Here is a 22,209-nt window from a genome sequence, read left to right as displayed (position 1 = left end):
AAGAGGAACTCTAGAATAAACTCCTGTGCACAGCTGTTAGACATGGATATTCAAAGGTGGTTTTAAAATATAAAAAAATTTTACCTTTTAAAGTTTTTGGTGTTTTTCAGTTTTGTAGGTTAACTATACTTATTGAAAGATTGTTGTCATAATTATCTCTTCAGTTATTTTGATCACATCTGGTGACTTATAATAAAGCTTTATACAAACACCATTCTTTTCCCACAAAATTAAAAAAAATCTCTGCTTAAATGTCCTGCCCTGAGTTCTTCTCTTTGCTTCAGTGTACTGTTTCCCATCAAGACACAACTGAAAAAGTTTCTGGAAGGCTCTTGTTATGTGAATGAAGAGTGCTGAAAAATGGATTACTATTCAAAGCTGATTGCCATGTTACCAACTACATCCTGAAAAGCCCTTTGAGCAGCTTGGCTAACCCATGTAGTGATTGGCATCATGATTAAAATAAAGGTTCAGGACAAGATCATTGGAGTTGAGTGACAGCCCAGGCTACTAAATCATTAATTGCACTAAACAGTCTGTGATTATATACAATTTCATTAGCTTTATAGATTGCCATTATTATTTTCCCTTACCCTAAGGAGACACATGTGGTACAATCAACATAATTAATTTCTTGTCATGATGAAAGATTGAAAATTTCAATCTTTTGAGATGAAAGATTCAAAATTATACATCTAAACAGAATGTACAAAATGCCAGCTCATTCATCAAATTCCATCATGGCAATGAAAAAAAAACTTAATCCTAATTGAAAGGAGATATAAATTGTATTCACATTATAATTATAAAATTCAAGAATATATACACTTTAAGAGGCTTTTCTCAGATTTGATGCAATGGTATAGCTGGTGAAAGGAGATTTTGTTTACAAATATATAGAAAATGGAAACTTGGTCTTATAATTATTGTTTCAAATAATTAGAACTCTGGAAGGGTCTTGAGGTGAGACACACATCTCAGCTTTGAGTCATTTAAGAATAACAAACCATTAAACAGGAACTGCAGGTAAGAATGACTCAATAACAAGGTAGTATATGCAACACAGTTCTTAGGGTTTCCCACCTCTGGTTCCTGTTCTATCCTGACTTGGCTTATCTGCTTGATTTATTGGTATGCTACAGTGTACAGACTCTATAAATAAAGATTTGTATACCTACAGAAAAGAAATGACTATATATTGTAATAATATATACATACAACTTTTTTCTCCTTTTAGTTTAAAATCAATTAGGTGAAAAGGACAGTTTGCATAAGTGACCGAAGAAAAGAGAACATCCATGAAATGGTTAAAGAACAACAGAATAATTTTATAAGAGGAAAAAACAAATGCTGTGTGAATTTGAAAACTCATTTTTTCTCTTAATATATCAAAGACGTATTAAATGGCGACTAAGAGCCAGGCAGCGTGCTGGATGCTGAGAATGAAATAAAATATATACATATATTAACTCAGGCCTCAAGGTCTTACCATCTGTTCTGGAAGCCAGATGTGCAAACATAATAACTATACAGTGTGTTAGATGGAATCATAGAAAAATGTGCTAGGTAACAGATAAGGAGCCTGGTGGAGGGAATAATTAACTTTGTGAAGCAGGGAGTGGGAGGATAAAGATTGTATTCAAAAATTTCCTAAGGAAATCACATAAGCTGGATCTGAAGGGCAAATAGGAATCTACCAGGTGGCCTCAAGGGAGTAGGCATTCCAGCATGGGGGAAGAGCTGTGTGCGAAAGCACAGAAGACAGAATGGCCTCTTCAGGGAGCATAAGTGGTGTGCTGGGTTTAGGGCTTGAAGCATTTATCATCTCAAGCTGCCAACCCAGGACATGTTTTTATAATACTTGTATACATCTCAGGGGTGTTATCCCAGGATTTAGGGAGCTGGCCATGTTCTGAATCTAAATAGGAATTCTACTTCCCATGGTGGGCTACAATACCATACTTCTATGCTTCATTTTATTCTCCCCTATGCCAGTAGAAACGTAGTTACTGATCTGAAGCCAGCGAAGAGGATCTGTAAATACAGCCTCCTAGTCCAACAGAGGGCTCTGTGACCAGTTTCCACAGAGCCCTTTGTTTCTAAAGCCGGAGGAGATGGTTTCATTCCCTGGCAGGAGTGAGTGCTGAGCATTTTGACTGTGAAACAACATCAAAATCCCTTGCCTTTGTTTGACCCCTGCCCACCCCATGGAAAACAGTGGATTATTCATGTGGAATAAATTTTGCATCACAGGAATACATTTCTGACTGAAGAGGTTTGTTTTGCTAGTTTGGATTCTTCTACCTTTACAAGGCTTATCCAAATGGCTTTAAACTTCCCGTGCTTAAATGAGACTCCACTTAGGATGCAGTAAGGCAGGACACGATTACAACAAAACACTGAACGATTTAATTACAGGACAAGCCCACTGTCACAATATATAGCCCTTAATTCCTTGACTGGAAATGTTACCTGATGATTGTGAAAGACCTAGTCTGGGGAAGGAGGAGGCTGGGGATGGGATGTTGTGTTTCATCATTCAGAAGTACTCTGAAAAATCAGTACTTCTGTTTTTTGATTCCCAGCCAGTGCCACACAAGAGGGTCTTCCTTAAAAAAAAAAAACAAATAAGCAAAGTCTGTCTTTTTATCCTACCACCTGTGCTTTATCCCCCAAACACCACAAGAACTAGTACTATCTCGTAGGTAGCTGAAAGGGAGGAGAAAAAAGATGTGCCTCATTCTATAGCCCCCACTATCCAGCCCTTCCTCTTTGGGGTTTCATGTAACTGGTGGTGGAGGATTCCTTGTTATCCTTCAGTCTTACAGTTTCTTGATTATCCTCTCAGCCCATGTTGTTAATAATTAGCAGATGGGTTTGCAAAGAAACAAATTTCCCCTTCTCCGGGCCTACAGGAAGGAGGCTATTCAGGCCTTTATTTGAGGATCAAGGTAAGACCATTGGATCCTGTTTGAAATTGTGAGGTCATTTCTCTTCCATGATCTTTCTCATGTTCAGTAAATATTCTCTTGCAGCTATATCTTTTTTAGCAATTCAGCTAACATTTGCAGCAAACATGTTATTCAGTAGGCAACTAGTAATACCATTTAAAGAAGCAGAAAACATATTTCCTCTCTATAAGAAATCTGCAGTGTATTTAAAAAAGAGGTAGTGAGTCTAAGTGCATAAAAGCATTGCTGGATGGTGGTGGTAGTGATTAGTTTATATTTATTTCTCAAGACATATTTTAAAAACCCATAGGTATTTTCTCCTTTTATTTTGTACAAAGAACAATTAAACATTCATGATTTTGTTCAAGAATATAAATATATGATTAAAATAAAGCCCAAACTTCTTGTTCTCCTTCCCGGGTAGGTATTGATTGTGAATCCTTGCAAAACTCAGAGACGAGTGTTTGTGTTAGTTCTGAGCAAGAATCAGAATTATCCTTGCTGTTAAAATGTATTTGAGGAGAGTAAACCTCACCTAGGAGCTGCTATAACTACAGAGAGCTCTCTTTTTTTTTTTTTTTTTTTTTTGGAGACGGAGTTTTCGCTCTTGTTACCCAGGCTGGAGTGCAATGGCGCGATCTCGGCTCACCGCAACCTCCGCCTCCTGGGTTCAGGCAATTCTCCTGCCTCAGCCTCCTGAGTAGCTGGGATTACAGGCACGTGCCACCATGCCCAGCTAATTTTTTGTATTTTTAGTAGAGACGGGGTTTCACCATGTTGACCAGGATGGTCTCGATCTCTTGACCTCGTGATCCACCCGCCTCGGCCTCCCAAAGTGCTGGGATTACAGGCTTGAGCCACCGCGCCCGGCCCAAGAGCTCTTTAATGTTACTTGAAGTTATGACTCCAGCACTGAGGAGTGAAAAGGAGATCTGGGCCAGCTTTCTCTCTGTAGGATGCTCTGTCAGTGGGAGCCGGGTTAGGATTTTGATGAAGGATAGTTTTTAAATGTCATCAGTTACGGGGACTTGAGCTGACATTTATAAAGCTTTATACTGTTTGTCTTATTTAGCATGCTTATTCAGCCAAGTAAGAACCATGTTTTCAGCCTAGGTAACCTAGGGAGAACCTGTCTCTACAAAATACTTAAAAATTAGCTGGACTTGGTGGTGTGCACCTGTGGTCGCAGCTACTGGGCAGGCTTAGGTGGAAGGTTCGCTTGAGCCCAGAAGGTTGAAGCTACAGTGACCCATGATTAAAGCATTACACTCCAGCCTGGGTGACATAGTGAGACTCTGTCTCAAAACAGCAACAACAAACAAAACATGTTTTCCTTCTCTTATTGTCTGGAAGAGCATGGGGAACAAATACTAGTTGTATTTTCTAACTTAGTTTAAACCCTTGAACATAATCACCATGCTTATACTTTTTCAGTTCTCCAAAGAGATGTACATATAGGAAGATATACTATTAATGCTTGTTGTTTAATTCATTTTTCAGCCCCCTGTACCATGTACTACAGTTAGTATTTTATACTTTTTAGAGCTTTTGAATGATAAAAGAAATTCTATCTCAAAAACTTATATCTGAAGAAAATTTGAAAACTACATATTAAAGCTGAACCTCCAGTATGGTAGCTCTTCCTAGCATGACATCTTGCCATCCATAGCACATCTGTAAAAACATCCATGTATTTTCATTAGTACTTATAGCCTCACCTCACTCTATAGACTGAGAAAGTTAACCAAAATATGCAATAATTTGGAAACCATAAAGTGCTAAGGCTTGAATTAGACTATCTGGGTTTGAATTCGAGCTCCCCTACCTATAAGCTCTGTGTCTTTGGCCAAAATGCTTAATCTCTCCAAGCCACAGATTCTTGAGCTATAGGAGAGGTTGACATGAGTATTAAATACACTAATCCATGCAAAGTATTTAGGACAGTACCTGACACACAGTTAGCTTCTAATAAATGCTAGAGTATACACAATAACAAAAAAGTAAAATAAATATACATATAAATCAGGACCAGAGAAAATATAATTTAAAAGATTCTATTCTAAGGAGTTAAACTGCAATTATGCATTAAAGCCTGGCCATAAATTTTAAGCTGAAGCCTAATGACCAAACATAATGGAAACATGACTGGACACTGCACACGGTTAGTAAAGTTATCTTTGGGGAAGTTAAGTGAACTTTTTATTGACTTTGACATAAAAGCGGTTCTCATGTGTGGCTTCAGGTGGTAAAACACTGGGTGTGTAGTATAGTGTTGCCAAGTCTTAACATTAAATTCCCTCAGTTTTGGGTGGTAGTCTCCTAAAACCTGCTTAAAGGTACGCCCAAGGCATAATGCCAGCATTTAAATTCACGAGGGCCCCCAGAACATTGTTGCATCAGTTGTAGACTTCTTCTTTAAAAGAAACTCATATATTTTTTTAGTTTGCAAGCTAGAGCTTATAGAAGAGATCTATTTTATTTCCTCGGCCCACTTTTACTTATTTGGTGGTTTTCTCCAACCTTACCCACGGTACCTTTTATCCAAAAATGCTTTGTCGAATCCCAACATGCAGACCACTGCCTACCGTGTTTCTGTTGAGTCCTGGTGTTCAGCTGCTGTTACATGTCAGCCCTCTGCTGGGCACTGGATTTGTTTGTTCTCAAGGAGCTCAGTCTGCTTCCCTTCAGATAAATCCTGTCCCTTTCACCTGCCAGACTATGAGCTTCATGATGACTAGGGACATTATTTTGCATATTGTCCTATTTTCAAGGCCTAGCAGGGTATCTGGCATATAATATAGATGCTCAGTAAATACTGTTGAATGCATGAAGGGGATTCTTGCAGTCCTGTCCATCAATAGGTGTGGGAATGTTGACTTTTAACACAAATTGTTGCATGTCTTATATAAAGTCTCTTTCGTGCAACACACATAAGATCCATGCTGCTGCTGCTTAGTTCATTGTTCTTTGTAGGATCCTTTGCCATTTGTGGAAGGTCCATTGCTGCTAGTAGCCCCAACTCTGACAGAGAGACTGTCTTGTTATTCACCATCTCTGCTTCCTTTTATTCATGGACATGCAGCTAGACTATTTCTCAGCCTCCCTTGCAGTTAGGTATGACCATGTGATTAATACTGGCCAGTGGAATAAAAGCAGAAATGATAGGAGGAAAGGATAGCACATGGGAATTTTCTGGGTCAGCTTTAGAAGTGTCACTCCCTCCTCTGTCAGCTGGATACTGATACCTAGGGTAACCAGGCATTGCAGATGGCAGTTTCTCTGAATGACTATGGAGCAGAGCTGCTGCTACTCCTGTCTCCTGTTCAGTGGACTTTGTGTGAGCAAGAAAAAAAAAACATCTAATGTGTGAAACCACTAAGATTCCCAAGGTAGACTTTTTCTTTCATTGCCTGCCCAATGGAGGCCTTTCCTTAGGAAGAATAGTCTCTTACTGATTTTCACCAAGTTGATCTTTCAGAAGCTTTTTTTTTTTTTTTTTTAATTCCAGGACTAATTGCAATGTATGCTTTGGTCTATTAATGAAAAAGGTTTGTCACAGCTGGTTCTGTGTGCCAATGCTAAAGGGATACTTATGTTTTGTTCAGTGAGCATAAATCAGTGGCAGAAGCAAGAAAAACAACACAAGCCTACTTCCCTAGTACTGTGTTAGTTCTCACTCCTCCCAGCCATAGTGATTTCCCCAAGCCAAGCAGCATTTTACAAAGAGCAGCTGTCTCCTTAAGAAGAAAGGACATTTTTTCTGCTCATACATGCCATTTATTTCAGTAGAGCATTCTTGTGGGCCAAGATTGAACAATTTTGAAATGCATGTTGCAGAATCAGATACCAGTGTTTAGTGTTACAAGGTAAAGAGTTATTTGGGGCATTTAAAAATATAAATGGCATATCAGCTCTTTAGAAAGGGTGGAGAAGAAGTTATTAAGAATATCCATCTTTTAAATTGGTAGATTGTGGGGCATGTTTGATATTAACAACAAAATCTCTCAAAAGTAGACAGTTACATTTACTATAGAATACTTTTAATAATTGTTATGAGGACATATAGTGTAATATTTAAGCACCCAAGTTCAGAACTTAGACACCTTGGATTCAAATCCTGTTCAACAATTCCATTGTCTGTGTGATTCTGGACAAGGCACCCATATCTCTGTGTCTTGATTTCCTTTTTAGAAAATGAAGAAAGAAATAGTACTTATTGGAGAAATAGATTCCATAATCTGTGTCAAACACTTAGCACAGTTCCTTGTAGAGTAAGCTGATGTGATAATATTAACAAAAAAATTAGTGTTACTCATAATTATTTTTAATGATTCTAGGTTATTGAAATGTAATGTATCCCAAGTAGTTAAAGTCTTGTCAGTAGGCAGTGTGGATATATCTCTTCATTTTCATTAGGCCTCAAAGCCAATCCTGGGGATCCCAAAGGTAAGGAAGGACTGAGAAACTAAGTTTGCGTGGACTACTTGGTCTCTGAGAGTCTTTCATTGTCAATCAGTATATTTAAGCACCTGTTATGTATTGAATTACCACTCAGGGCTCAGTGGTTTTATGACAAGTAGCCATGGAAGGGCTAATACATATTCCAAGGAGAGTCAATCCCTGTGTCCTTGTTACTCTTGTCTGTCAGGGAGTAATAGCTTTTATTTTGACTGTTTGATCTACCAACTTAGTTATCTCATACTTTAAAAGGTTTAACAATTTTAACTCTAGTGTAAGCACATTTACCCATGTCACTAAGTAAATGTACTTATTTCATCACAAAAAGAATAATCATCTACTGCTTTTTCAAAGTTCTCTAGTAAAAAAGAAAGTAGAAGCATTTTCTTTTCCTAGTTTATAAGATCTTTCATCCCCTATACAGGAATGTCGGTTTTGGTAGCACAATTCGTAAGACTTCCTAAATGATGTCTTACAAATATGGGAAATGGTAGAGAGTTTTCAGGTTTCTAGGTTGCTTTTTTGTTATTTTAAAACTAGAGAATCAGAACACAACTGTAGTAAAAATGTCGGCGTTTCAGATTATTAACATTACTAGAAAGTTGCATGTTCCAGTTTATGAACAAGAGCTGCAACTGTCTTTTGTATACACAGATGATGTTCTAATTCAGTTCCTTCTTATGGATTGCTAAGTTTTGCTAGTTTCCTATCTAAGAAATGGGATGAATTTAATTGGCTATTCCACTTATATGATGTCTTAAAATAAGTTGTTTTAGGGAAATCAATTTTAATCCTATATATTCCCTGGAAAATGTCAGATAATACAAGCAGAGTGGCTTTCATTCTTCTGCTTTTAGTATCAGAAATTTTGTTTTTGTCCTTTACTTTTTTTTTTTCCTTCAGTAATGCCCTGAGTTAACTTAAAGAATGTAATTGCCAATTATCTAATCAGTCTCAAAAACAATATAGAAACTACAAGTCTAACTGTAGAGAATCTTTTACAACTACCACTTAATACTAGTCAGTAAATTCTAAGAATAGTTTAAAAGCATCCTGACTTAAGTCATCCCATTGGAAAATGCTTTAATTATCTCAGAATACTCAAAGTTTTAGAAAATGATTAGAATTTCTAAGGGGGATAAAAAAAGAGACAAACCCTATTGTTGGAAGAGCTTGTGTGTGCCCAAGCCTTCACAATAACTACTAGAATCATTTTTTTAAAAATCTAGAATTATAACAAAAAATATATTTTAATGTTCTTGTTGCTTGTAAATTCTGCAATTGATTGCTTAGACATAAACATAGTAATAGGTTTGGCGTCAGCATTAAAGTTAACCTACCATTTGATGTGGTTTCGGTTCTTAGGTAATTCATCTTTAAGAAATAATTTCCAAATCTATAATGGATTTTACTATTGAATCTAATTACTTTTGAATAAATTAATTTTATTTCTAGGAATATTTTTGAGTTTTTCCCCTAATGTGATTAATGAAAAAATCTGCATATCTAAAAAGAAATGGACTTAGAATCATCTTTAATAATAGAAATGAAAAAACTTAAAATTATTCCCATTATTTACTATGGTTTCAACATTCATAATTAAGACTATCCAGGCATTCAATTCTGAGAAATCTGGCATTATCTAAGGTATTGCAGTTGTTTTGCCAGATAAAGCAAACACTTTCTTTGACTTCTTAGGAAATTAATTGTGTATGCTACTGCTAATCATCTAGTCCTTCTTTCTAGTTAAAAAGAAAGACAACACTTAGTCCATCCTTCTAGTTAAAAAAAAAAAACCTAGTTAAAATGATGACTGAAACATATATAAAGCCTAAAAAAGTTGTTTTAATGTTTTTCAGTCAACTGTGAAACATATGATCTAATTTACCCAGCAAAAACTACATGTATTCCATTATGGACCAACATAAGTAATATAATCCCTGATAATTTTTTATTGTATGCCAGACATTGTGAATGGTACCAGGTTGGGTGATGGCTATTTCTGTTTTCCTATAAATATTCTTGAGCTTTGTTCTGGGACACAGTTAAGTTACTTGGAAATAGTGTGATCCTTTTGGGTCTTGCTTTTAAGATTATTTAGATGAGACCAGAGCAGTGCTCAGTCTATGGCTAATTATTTTATAATACTAACAAAAGACCTTGTTGAATACTCTACCAATCCTAGGAATCATGACCTGTTCCAGTTTGGCTGGTGGGAAGAAGTACTGATCCCCGCCTGGTGTGGGGATATTGTTCTCTGAAGCGCTTTTGGGTAGTTCTTTCCCTTACTCTGAATAGTGCCTGCACACATTTTGCTGATCAGTACTCTGCTGAATACATTAGGTGAGCCCTCAGTAGATCTCTGGAGCTGTCTTCCTATGATGCTATCTCCTCTCTGACATTTTGCCCTGGAACTCTAGCCACCTTGGCTCCCTAGACTCTTGACTAAAGTCTTCGACTTGATGGTTTTCTTTTTTGCCCTGCAGATTTCAGACTCTCATCAGTCAGTAAATTGAAGCTTCTCATTTGCTTCCCATCTCTCAGGGATCACTGTCCTTGTTGCTGATGTCCCTCGGGAACCACTGTCTCATATACTTTATCCAGTTTTTTAGTTACTTGAGGAAGGAGAATAAATTTAGTCCCTGTTATTCCATTTTGGCCGGAGGCAGACTACTGTCAAATCAAATCTTAAAATAATTTTAGTTTAATTTTCCAAAATATAAGTTAAGATCCTCTGATGATATTATCTCCAAATGATATTATTTCTCAGGGAATAATCTAGGTAGAACCAGATGATTTCTTAATCCCATCTAGCTATAAAACCTGTTGTGACAATATCTGTTTTTTTACATTTAAAACAGTGTCTTAATGAAGATTTTAATTCAGACAATGCACAAATACTGTGTAATAAAATAATGACCATTTTTCCCACCTGTTATCTCCATTCCAATAAATGGTGAAGATATAATAAAACTGGTAATGGGACATAGTAAATTGTCTCTGTACTCTTTTTTTTTTAAAAAAAAAAATTGAACTATACGTTAAAAAGCATAAAAATTATAGCCTTTGAATCATTAACCCCACTTGTGGAATTATAGCCAATGTAAATAATCTAAGGTACGTAAAAAGCTGTATCTCTAAAAATGTTAATCATGATACTAATTATAATGGAGAAAAGTAGAAATAATCTTAATGTCAAAGTAGGTGCCCTAGAAGGCATGAATGCCCAGAACAGATAAAGAGCTCCTACAACTCAACAACAAAAGCCAAACCAATTCAAAAATGGGCAAAGGACTTGAATAAACATTTCTCCAAGGAAGATATAGATGGCAAATAAACACCTAAAAGATGCTCAACATCACTAGACATTAGGGGAAAGCAAATCGACCACATGAAAAACTGCTTCACATTCATTATCACTGATATTTAAAAAACAGAAAATCAGTTCGGGCAAGGAGGTGGAGAAATTGGATCTCTCATACATTTCAGATGGGCATGGAAAATGGTGCAGCTTCTGTGGAAAACAGGTAGTTCTTCAAAGTGTTAAATACATAGTGACCATATCACCCAACAATTCCATTTCTAGTTACATACTCAAAAGAATTTAAATCAAGGACTCAGATACTCACATACCAGTTGATAGCAGCATTATTCACAGTAACCAAAGGAAAGAACCCAAATGTCTATCCACAGGTGACAAGATAAACAAAATGAATATGATTCATATTCATAAAGACAGAAAGTAGAATGGTGGTTGTCAGGGGATGGGACAAGGGTTGAGTGAAGTTATGGTTTAATGGGCACAGAAGTCTTGTTTGTGATGGTGAAAAAGTTCTGGATATGAATGGTGGTGACAGCTGCACAACATTGTGAGTGTACTCAGTGCCACTGAACTGTACACTTAAAAATGTGAAAATGGTAAATTTTTAGTGTGTATTTTACCACAAAAAAAATCTTTAAAATAGGTGCCTCGTTAAATAATTCACATTTCAAAACAGAGTAGCCTAAGAAATGCTAACCAGCGGATACCCCTGCTCTTCTTCCTCTCCAGGAGTGACACACGCGGCCATCTGGGCAGCATGCATTTCTTACCTCAGTGCAGCCGTTCCCCCTGAGCTGAGGACATCTGCTCAGGGCATCCTGCAGGGCCTTCACCTGGGTTTGGGGAGAGGATGTGGTGCCATGATCGGAGGCGTGTTAGTCAATTATTTTGGTAAGAACAGCTTTATTCCTTTTTTTCTTTTCTATAATGAAAACATGATTTTTCCAGCCATACCTCAATAAACAATCCAATTATTACTGAAGATTGCCAGAAGCTAAATTCCAGAATTCATAATCTCTTTCTAGATTTCATGGTAGTCATAACTGTAAAGCAGTGTGTTTATGTTGCTAAGCTGATTCAAGCCAGCCTGTAACTGTGCACACTCCTCTGACAATCAGCTTAATGAGATGCTACAGAGATGCCTCAAAGGAGTCAAACAAATGAATAAGCACGAGTGCTTTTGTTCTAAAGTAAGGTACCTTAAACCTGCTGATAATAATCCTAAAGGAAATAAAATTAATCATTGTTATTCCATTAGGAGATTTTGAACCAGAAGAATCTAACCACATGCTGGCTTTGGTAATGCCACTACATTTATGATAACAAAATCTGTCTTGTCAGATCTTCCTTATTGCAAACATAGGAGCTGGAGTAGAAATGAGATTATTCTGCTCCAAATTAAAATCTGTCTCTGAGGCTTCTGTAACAAGCGAGTGAGATTATTCACTCACCCCTTGTCCTATCCCCTGACTATCACCTGCAGGGATCTTAACTGCTCAGTCATCTATTAATATATAAGGTGGGTCCAGAAAATGTGTGCATTTATAGCACTATTTGAGCACTGCTGTTCCAACTACAGATTAATAGCTCCATTAGTTAATACTTGGGTAAATGGTATTTTCATATTAAAAGGAGAGCACCATTGAATTATGTCGTGGTGACAGGCACTTAGAGATAATCCTATATAAATACAGTTTTATAATTGATCGATGACAGATCCAATACCAGCCCTAGGTCTCTTGACACATACCCAGCCCTGTGTTTTTCCATTATGTGGACCTAATAGCCAGCCACTTTTCTCTGATTTGTCCTAAGCTGTGCTTCCTTTGAGCTCATCTTTAGAAAATTGACAGTTTTAGATAAGCGCTATCTGCATTTCTTGGAATTACTCTATAGAGAGTGCTGTTTGTTTTTACAGGGGCTGCTGCAACCTTCCGAGGAATTGGCATGGCCTGCTTGGTGATCCTACTGCTATTTGCCCTGATTCAGTGGCTGGCAGTGCCAGATGAGGAAGAAGGTAATTATTTCCATTTTTTCTTAATAGTCCTAATAGTTCAATCTATGGAAATCAATACATGCCCCTTGAGAAGCCCAGAAGTGGTACAGAGTGTACAACAGGACTACTTGGTTCAATTTTCTGAGTGGCGTATCAATGAATTCATGTGGACCATTGTTATAGAAATCCACCTACTATGCAGAAAAAATTTGACTGTTTTAAGTAGCTTGGGATTTTCTTGTTTTGGTTTTCTTTTATAATACCAGATGCTGGGGAAGTGTTAGTTTTCAATTTCTCTGGTACTCTAAAGGTATTTCAAATTTAAGTCAAATACATATAAGGCTATACAGTCATTTTACTACTAGGGATAGGGAGTAAATGGTATTCTTCTCTATGCCATACCTTCATTTGTTTAAAAAAAAAAAAAAGTTGAGACCTGAAATCTGAAGTTTCCTCTGAACCAGGGATAGTTTTTATTAATAAACCAGTCTTTATTAAGACTGTTATACAAAAGGAGGTTATATCAAATATTAATGTGTAGATGAGAACGACTACACATTAATATTTGATATAACCTCCTTTGACTCAACTTTTTATGAAAAACGCCAACCAGTAGGATAAAAATATTGTTGCTCAGCTTTTTGGTCCCAGAACAAGGCTCATCTTCTTTGGGTGTCCTATCCTTTGGGGAGCATTAGCCTCCCTGAAATGCTTCTGTGAAGAGAAAAATTCGCTTATTACAGAAGCCTGAGAGACAGATTTTGATCTCAGTGAGTTACTCAGAAAGACCAATACTGGTTTTTCTTACTTTTGTTCTCTTATAATTCTAAATGGTTTATCTCTTTTATACAGCCTCAGTCTATGCCTCCTGTAAAAGGCCAATAAAATAGCTATCACAGGTCTCCCAAAGTTATAAGATGTAGTCAAAGTTGTACTTTGAGAAAAATTTGTGGACTTGAATATCTTCACTATTAATAACAAAAAATTTAAAATCATTAATTACTTCAGTATAAGAAACATAAAACATAAAAATAAGCAATCAGATTTTAACTCATCTTTGATTAGTGAGAATATGTTACTGGGTTGGTTTTTAAAATACTTGTGTTCTGGAGAGAGTGCTATCAGGAAAATGGTGGGCAGGAGGCAGGACTAGGTGCAACTCCCACTCAGATGGACAAAGCAGTATGTGGAGACTTGCATCATGAACTTTTGCTTCAGAACTACTGCAGGAATATACCAGGAAAGCTGAGAGAATCCACAGACCCTCTGAAGGAAGCAGATTGCTCCTGCAGGACCGGGGAGACAGCCCAAATACTGGGCTGGTATCCATGGCTGAGAGACCAGAAGACAGTTCACATCACAGGACTATATGCAGACAATCCCCAGTATCAGCCCAGAGCCTGGTAGCCCTGCTGGGTGGCTAAAGCCAGAAGAGAAGTAACAATCACCACAGCTCAGCTCTCAGGAATTCACATCCCTCAAAAAGGGGGAGAGTACCACATTAAGGGAACACTCTGTGGGACAAAAGAATCTGAACAGCAGCCTTGAGCTCCAGATCTTGTCTCTAACATAGGGTACCCAAATGAGAAGGAAACAGAATAACAATTCTGGTAATATGACAAAACAAGATTCTTTAACTTGCCTCACCAAAATCACACTAGCTCACCAGCAATGGATCTAAACCAAGAAGATTTACCTGAAAAATAATTCAGAAGGTCCATTATTAAGCTAATCATGGAGGCACCAGAGAAAGGTGAAGTCTAATTTAAGGAAATTGAAAAATGATAAAAGAAATGAGGGGAGAAATCCTCAGTGAGATACATAGCATACATAAAAAATAATTACAACTTCAGGAAATAAAGGACACACTTAAGAGAAATGCAAAATATCTGAAAGCCTCAGCAACAGAATTGAAGAAGCAGAAGAAAGAACTTCAGAGCTCAAAGGCAAGGTTTTTGAATTAACTCAATCCAACAAAGACAAAAAAGAATTTTTTACAAAATGAACAAAGCCTCCAAGAAGTTTAGGATTATGTTAAATGACCAAACCTAAGAATAATTGGAGTTCCTGAGGAAGAAGAGAAATCTAAATGTTTGGAAAACATATATGGGGGAATAATCAAGGAAACATCTCTGCCTTGCTAGAAACCTAGACATCCAAATACAAGAATCACAAAGAACACCTGGAAAATTCATTGCAAAGAGATCATTGCCTAGGTACATTGTCATCAGGTTATCAAAAGTCAAGAGGAAGGAAAGAATCTCAAGAGCTGTGAGGCAAAAGCATCAGATATCCTATAAAAGAAAACCTATCAGATTGACAGCAGGTTTCTCAGCAGAAACCCTACCAGCTAAAAAGGATTGGGACCCTATGTTCAGCCTCTTTAAACAAAACAATTATCAGCCAAGAATTTTGTATCCAGTGAAACTAAGCCTCATAAACAAAGGAAAGATACAGTCTTTGTCAGACAAACAAATGCTGAGAGACTTCGCCACTACTATAAGCCAGCACTTCAAGAATTACCAGGCCAGAACTACAAGAATATGCCACCACCCAGTGAGCAGTATAAGAGCTAAAAGGAGCTCTAAATCTTGAAACAAATCCTGGAAACGCATCAAAACACAACCTCTTTAAAGCATAAATCTCACAGGACCTATAAAACAAAACACAATTTTAAAAAAACACAAGGTATACAGGCAACAAATAACACGATGAATGGAATACTACCTCATATTTCAATACTAATGTTGAATGTAAATGGCCTAAATTCTCCACTTAAAATATGCAGAATTGCAGGATGGATAAGAATTACCAACAAAATATCTGCTGCCTACAAGAGACTCACCTAACACATAAGGACTCACATAAATTTAAGGTAAACAGGTGGAAAAAGACATTCCATGCAAATGGACACCAAATGCAAGCAGGAGTAGCTACTCTTATATCAGACAAAACAGACATTAAAGCAACAGCAGTTAAAAGAGACAAATGGCAATATTATATAATGATAAACGGCCTTGTCCAACAGGAAAATATCACAATCCTAATTATACATGCACCTAACACTGGAGCTCCCAAATTCATAAAACAATTACTACTAGACGTAACTAATGAGATATACAGCAACACAATAATAGTGGAAGACTTCAATACTCCACTGACAGCACTAGACAGGTCATTAAGACAAAGTCAACAAAGAAACAATGGATTTAAACTATACCTGGAACAAATGAACTTAACAGATATTTACAGAACATTCCACCCAATAACTGCAGAGTATACATTCTATTCATTGATGCATGGAACTTTCTCCAAGATAGACTAAATAATAGGCCACAAAACATGTCTCAATAAATTTAAGAAAATGGAAATTATATCAAGTACTATCTCAGACCACAGTGGAATAAAATTGGAAATCACCTCCAGGGAACCTTCAAAGTCATGCAGACACAGAAATTAAATAACCTCCTGCCTGATCATTAATTCAACAATGAAATCAAGATGGAAATTAAAAATGCTTTGAACTGAACAATAATAGTGACACAACCTGTCAAAACCTCTGGGATACAGCAAAGGTGGTACTAAGAGGAAAGGTCATAGTCTCAAATGCCTATGTCAAAAAGTATTAAAGAACACAAATAGACAATCTAAGGTCACACCTCAAGGAACTAGAGAAATAAGAATAAACCAAACCCAAACCCAGCAGAATAAAGGAGATAGTCAAGATGAGAAAAGAACTAAATAAAATTGAAAGAAAAAAAAATACAAAAATATAAATGAAACAAAAAGCTGGTTCTTTGAAAAAGAAATAAAATTGATATATCATTAACAAGATTAACTAAGAAAAGAGAAAATCCAAATAAGCTCAATTAGAAATGAAACAGGAAATATTACAACCAACACCACAGAAATACAAAAGATCATTCAAGGCTACAATTAACATTTTTACATGCATAAACTGGAAAACCCAGAGGAGACACATAAATTCCTGGAAAGATACAACCCTCCTAGCTTAAATCAGGAAGAATTAGAAACCCTGAACAGACAAATAAGTAGTGAGACTGAAACAGTAATAAAAAAAAAAAATCGCCAGTGAAAAAAAAAGTCCAGGACCAGATGGATTCACAGCTGGATTCTGTCAGGCATTCAAAGAAGAATTGGTACCAATCCTATTGACAGTATTCCACAAGATAGAGAAAGAGGAAATCCTCCCTAAAACATTCCATGAAGCCAGTATCACCCTAATACCAAAACCAGGAAAGGACATAACAAAAAAAGAAAACCAATATTCCTGATGAACATCAATACAAAAGTCCTTAACAAAATACTAGCTAACCAAATCCAACAGCATGTCAAAAAGATAATTCACCATGATCAAGTGGGTTTCATACCAGGGACGCAGGAATGGTTTAACATATGCAAGTCAATAAATGTCTTTCACCACATAAACAGAAATCACATGATCATCTCAGTAGATGCAGAAAAAGCATTTGATGAAATCCAGCATCCCTTTGTGATTAAAACCCTAAGCAAAATTGGCATACAACAGACATACCACAATGACATAAAAGCCATTTGTGATAAACTCATGGCCAACATAATACTGAACAGGGAGAAGTTGAAAGCATTCCCCCTGAGAATTGGAACAAGACAAGGATGCCCACTCTGACCACTTCTATTCAACATAGTACTGGAAGTCCTAGCCAGAGCAATTAGACAAGGGAAGGAAATAAAGGGCATCCAAATCAGTAAAGCAGAAGTCAAATTGTCGCTGTTGCTGATGGTAAGATTGTATACTTAGAAAACCCTAAAGACTCCTTCTAAAAGCTCTTAGAACTGATAAATGAATTCAGCAAAGTTTCAGGATACAAAATTAATGTACAGAAATCAGTAGCTCTGCTATACACCAACAATGACCAAACTGAGAATCAAATCAAGAACCCAAACCCTTTTACAATAGCTGTAAAAAATAAAGTATGTAGGAATATACCTAACCAAGGAGGTGAAAGACCTCTATAAGGAAAACAACAAAATACTGCTGAAAGAAATCATAGATGACATAAACAAATGGAAATACATCCCATGCTCATGGATAGGTAGAATCAATATTGTGAAAATGACTATACTGCCAAAAGCAATCTACAAACTCAGTGCAATTTCCCATCCAAATACCACCATCATTCTTCACAGAACTAGGAAAAACAATCCTAAAATTCATGTGGAGCCAAAAAAAGAGCCCACATAACCAAAGCAAGACTAAGCAAAAAGAAATACCTGGAGGCATCACACTACCTGATTTCAAACTATATTATAAGGCCATAGTCACCAAAACAGCATGGTACTGGTATAAAAATAGGCACATAAACCAATAGAACAGAATAAAGAACCTAGAAATAAAGCTAAATACTTATAGCCAATTGATCTTTCACAAAGCAAACAAAAATGTAAAGTGGGGAAAGGACACACTATTCCACAAATGGTGCTAGAATAATTGGCAAGCCACATGTAGGAGAATGAAACTGCAACCTCATCTCTTACCTTATAAAAAAATCAACTCAAGATGAATCAAGGACTTAAATCTAAGTCCTGAAACTAAAAATTCTAGAAGATAATATCAGAAAAATCCTTCTGGACATTGGCTTCAGCAAAGATTTCATGACCAAGAACCTAAAAGGAAATGCAACAAAAACAAAAATAAATCAATGGGACTTAATTAAACTAAAGAGCATTTGCACAGCAAAAGGAACAGTCAGCAGAGTAAACAGACAACCCACAGAGCTGGAGAAAATATTCAGTCTATACATCCAACAAAGGACTAATATCCAGAATCTACAAGGAATTCAAACAAATTAGCAAGAAAAAAAAAGTGGACTAAGGACAGGAAGAGATAGTTCTCAAACAAATATACACAAATGGCCAAAAAAAGAAAAAATGCTCAGCATCACTAGTGATCAGGCAAATGCAAATCAAAACCACAATGTGATATCACCTTACTCCCACAAGAATGGCCATTATCAAACAGTCGAAAAATAATAGATGTTGGCATGGATGTGGTGAAAAGGAAACACTTTTACACTGCTGGTGGGAATGTAAACTAGTACAACCACTATGGAAAGCAGTGTGGAGATTCCTTAAGAACTAAAAGTAGAACTACCATTTGATTCAGCAGTCCCACTACTGGATTATCTACCCAGAGGAAAAGAAGTCATTATACGAAAAAGATACTTGCACACACATTTTATAGCAGCACAATTCACAATTGTAAACATGAGGAACCAGCCCAAATGCCCATCAATCAATGAGTGGATAAAGAAAATATGGTTGAGTAGTGGTATGCTACTCAACCATAAAAAGGAATGAAGTGATGGCATTCACAGCAACCTGGATGGGATTGGAGACCATATTCTAAGGGAAGCAACTCAGGAATGGAAAACCAAACATCGTATATTCTCACTCATAAGGGGGAGCTAAGCTATGAGGATGCAAAGGAAGGCATTAGAATAATACAGTGGACTTTGGGGACTCAGAGGAAAGAGTAGGAAGTGGGTGAGGGATAAAAGACTGCAAATTGGGTTCCGTGTATACTGCTTAGGTGATGGGTGCACCAAAAATCTCACAAATCACCACTAAATAACTTACCCATGTAACCAAATATCACCTATTCCCCAAAAACCTATGCAAATAATTTTTTTATTTATTTTTTGAGACAAGAGTCTTACTCTGTTGCCAGGTCGGAGTGCAGTGGTGTGATCTTGGCTCACTACAACCTCTGCCTCCCGGGTTCAACCAATTATCCTGCCTTAGCCTCCCGAGTAACTGGGACTACAGGCATGCACCACCACATCCAGCTAATTTTTTGTATTTTTAGTAGAGACGGGGTTTCACCATGTTGGCCAGGATGCTCTGCGTCTCTTGACCTCGTGATCCACCCGCCTCAGGCTCCCAAAGTGCTGGGATTATAGGCATGAGCCACCGTGCCCAGCCACAAAATAAAAATTAAAAGGAAAAAAAAAACCCTATCGTGTGGCTTTTCCTGTTTTGATGCCTGTCTTCTAAATCATAATCCTTAAATGGGCCTAAGACCATACTCATTATAACCTCTGCCCCACTGATGTTCTAAGTTAGATTAAAAATAGATTTCTTAAATAAATATGTTAATGTCTATTAAGCCTGATAAGGAGACCCAAAGATAAACATCATGTTCATTGATTCGGTGCTTGCACCAAGTTATGAAGTCATACTTAACCAACAATTTATTAGTATTACCAAGCACTCTGGAATGGGCTTATGGGATTCTTGGTCTATTTATTTATTTTTACTTTTGTTTAAATATGTAGAAAATGCTGAAAAATAGTTTACACATTATTTTCTCTCCAGACAAGACAATGTTGGCAGAAAGGATTCCTGTTCCCTCTAGTCCCGTCCCTATAGCAACCATTGACTTGGTACAGCAACAGACAGAAGATGTCATGCCACGCATTGAGCCCAGACTTCCACCCAAGAAAACGAAGCACCAGGAAGAACAGGAAGATGTGAACAAACCAGCCTGGGGAGTCAGCTCTTCTCCCTGGGTGACCTTTGTCTATGCACTCTACCAAATTAAAGAGATGATGCAACTCACAAGAGACAACCGTGCTTCTGAGATACAGCCTTTACAGGTATAGTTCCTCTGCTGGGCTAGCAATATTACCTGTCACTCAAGATGCCTTAACTGGGCTTAGTTGTTTTAATTACTCACTTTTCATTCAACAAGAATTATTGAAAGTCTGGTGGGGGAATAGACATGCAAACAGTTTCAGTACTCTGAGAGCACTGAGTTAAAGAGGGTGTATACAAGGTCCCATAGAGAGAATATTCTGCCTTAACAGAGTTCAGGAAAACTTCAAAGGATATGATTCTTTCACTTCTTCAAAATAATAAATAAATCCATTCTTTCCTTGTATATTTCTTTTAAATTTCAGTGTTGATAGTTGCCAGTTGAAAGGAAAATATATGTTTCATACCTTTGGGAACCATATTTATTAATCTCTATAATTCCAAAATTCTAGTGAAGGCATTATATATTATAGGACAACAATGAATATTTGTTAAATTAATATGAGCCACTATATGGGTATAATAGGACACTTAACTCAGTGGAATTATCATTGTGCAGGTGACGTCATCTGAAAAATAAGTCTAAAAGTGTGATTTTCATGTCCCCAGAGGAGTGGTCTCTACTGAGTAAAGTAAGATCTTTCCTGAGTAAATCATGTTGATAAAAGTGTGGATAATTTACAGGTGTATCCTCACTTTGGAAAATGAGTGTAACTTCCCTAGATTGTTTAGCCAAAGAAAGAGACCCAGTTCGCCTGTTTTATAACAATCACTCCCTTTTACTTGATAAGTCATGTCAGCTCTGTCTAGAGTAGCTTCAGAGGACACATTAAAAAAATAAAGGAGAAAGATTTAAAAATAAGGGTAATTTGAGTTATTCCCCTTTCAGAAAATCTTATAAGCTAACATAAAATCTTTGTGAAATTTTAACCAAATCTGGTTCTTTATTGATAACCATATGCATGCAAGTCCATGCATGATCCTATTTATTTATCAAGATAATAAACTCAATGCTCAGGCAAGAACTAGACGTTGGAGTGGGAGGAGCATATACAGGATTTTAATACCTTAAAGCAGGAAGACAAAGAAGGAGAAAGGGTAATTTTATTATCTGCTGCTTGAGTAGCAATATTTTCATTACTTTGTGTACTCATCCTCATTTTCACAGAAGCCTATTAGGCTTAAGCCAAATTAAATATTTTTCTGGTATGTTAGGATTAATAAAACTGGCAAGTATGCTGTAGTTATTCTTAGAAGTCATTATACTAAGTTTCTTTTTCTTACCTTGTTGAATCACAGAAATGAAAATTTTTGGGGGGGTGCTCAGCTAAAAAGTGATGGGTACTAATTTCGGGGAGAATCCATTTAAATTTTTTTTCTTATTTGTACAACCAATATGGCATTTATAGAAATTGCTGCTGGTGATGTTATACTCATGGTTACTTACAGTTGGTTACACAAGTGTTTGTTTACATTCACTTTTTTATGTGGCTGTCTTATCTAACCTTTGGTGCACATTTTGAAATATCAGATATACATTGGGACTCTTAATTACAGGATATTCTTTCCCAGCTCTGCCTCCAAGGATGAGAACCCCTTCCTTACTTCCTGTTAGACAAAGTGTCTTCTGGCTCTTGGATTCTGTGGTCTTAGCAGGCGGCCTGAGTTTCAGTTATTCCATAGTGCTTGCCCAGCGACTTGCCACATGGCCTGTGGCGGGGAGCGGGGGGCGAGGGTTTCAGTAAATATTTGCTGATGTAAATTGTTTGCCTAGTAGTAACAGGCATTTTGATAGTAATGTTCCTTTTCCACAAGACACATCTGCTTATAGTGTTTGTGTTTTTCATGCGGCTCTGGCAGTTGCACATAGGAAAGGAGATGAAAGG

General features: G+C 36.9%; 1 protein-coding gene across 4 annotated transcripts in view; it reads left to right on the top strand.

Annotated features, from left to right (window-relative positions):
• The window catches only part of MFSD6 (major facilitator superfamily domain containing 6), a 93,433-nt gene that overhangs the window by 68,993 nt on the left and 2,231 nt on the right, over positions 1-22,209 (top strand). For 3 of the 4 annotated variants that reach the window (XM_032292626.1, XM_032292628.1, XM_032292627.1), the window contains exons 4-6: positions 11,461-11,622; positions 12,650-12,748; positions 20,105-20,385. In XM_032292626.1, the coding sequence (XP_032148517.1) occupies positions 11,461-11,622; positions 12,650-12,748; positions 20,105-20,385 (542 nt within the window). Of the gene's footprint in view, positions 1-11,460; positions 11,623-12,649; positions 12,749-20,104; positions 20,386-22,183; position 22,209 lie in introns of all 4 variants that reach the window. The other variant, XM_032292629.1, reaches the window with a different exon arrangement.

The sequence above is a fragment of the Sapajus apella genome, unplaced genomic scaffold (genome assembly GCF_009761245.1).
Source record: "Sapajus apella isolate SASKATOON/1434 unplaced genomic scaffold, GSC_monkey_1.0 scaffold28, whole genome shotgun sequence".
Classification (NCBI taxonomy): Eukaryota; Metazoa; Chordata; class Mammalia; order Primates; family Cebidae; genus Sapajus; species Sapajus apella.
Note: the sequence above shows the minus strand (reverse complement) of the source record. Positions and strands in the feature narration are given on the sequence as shown.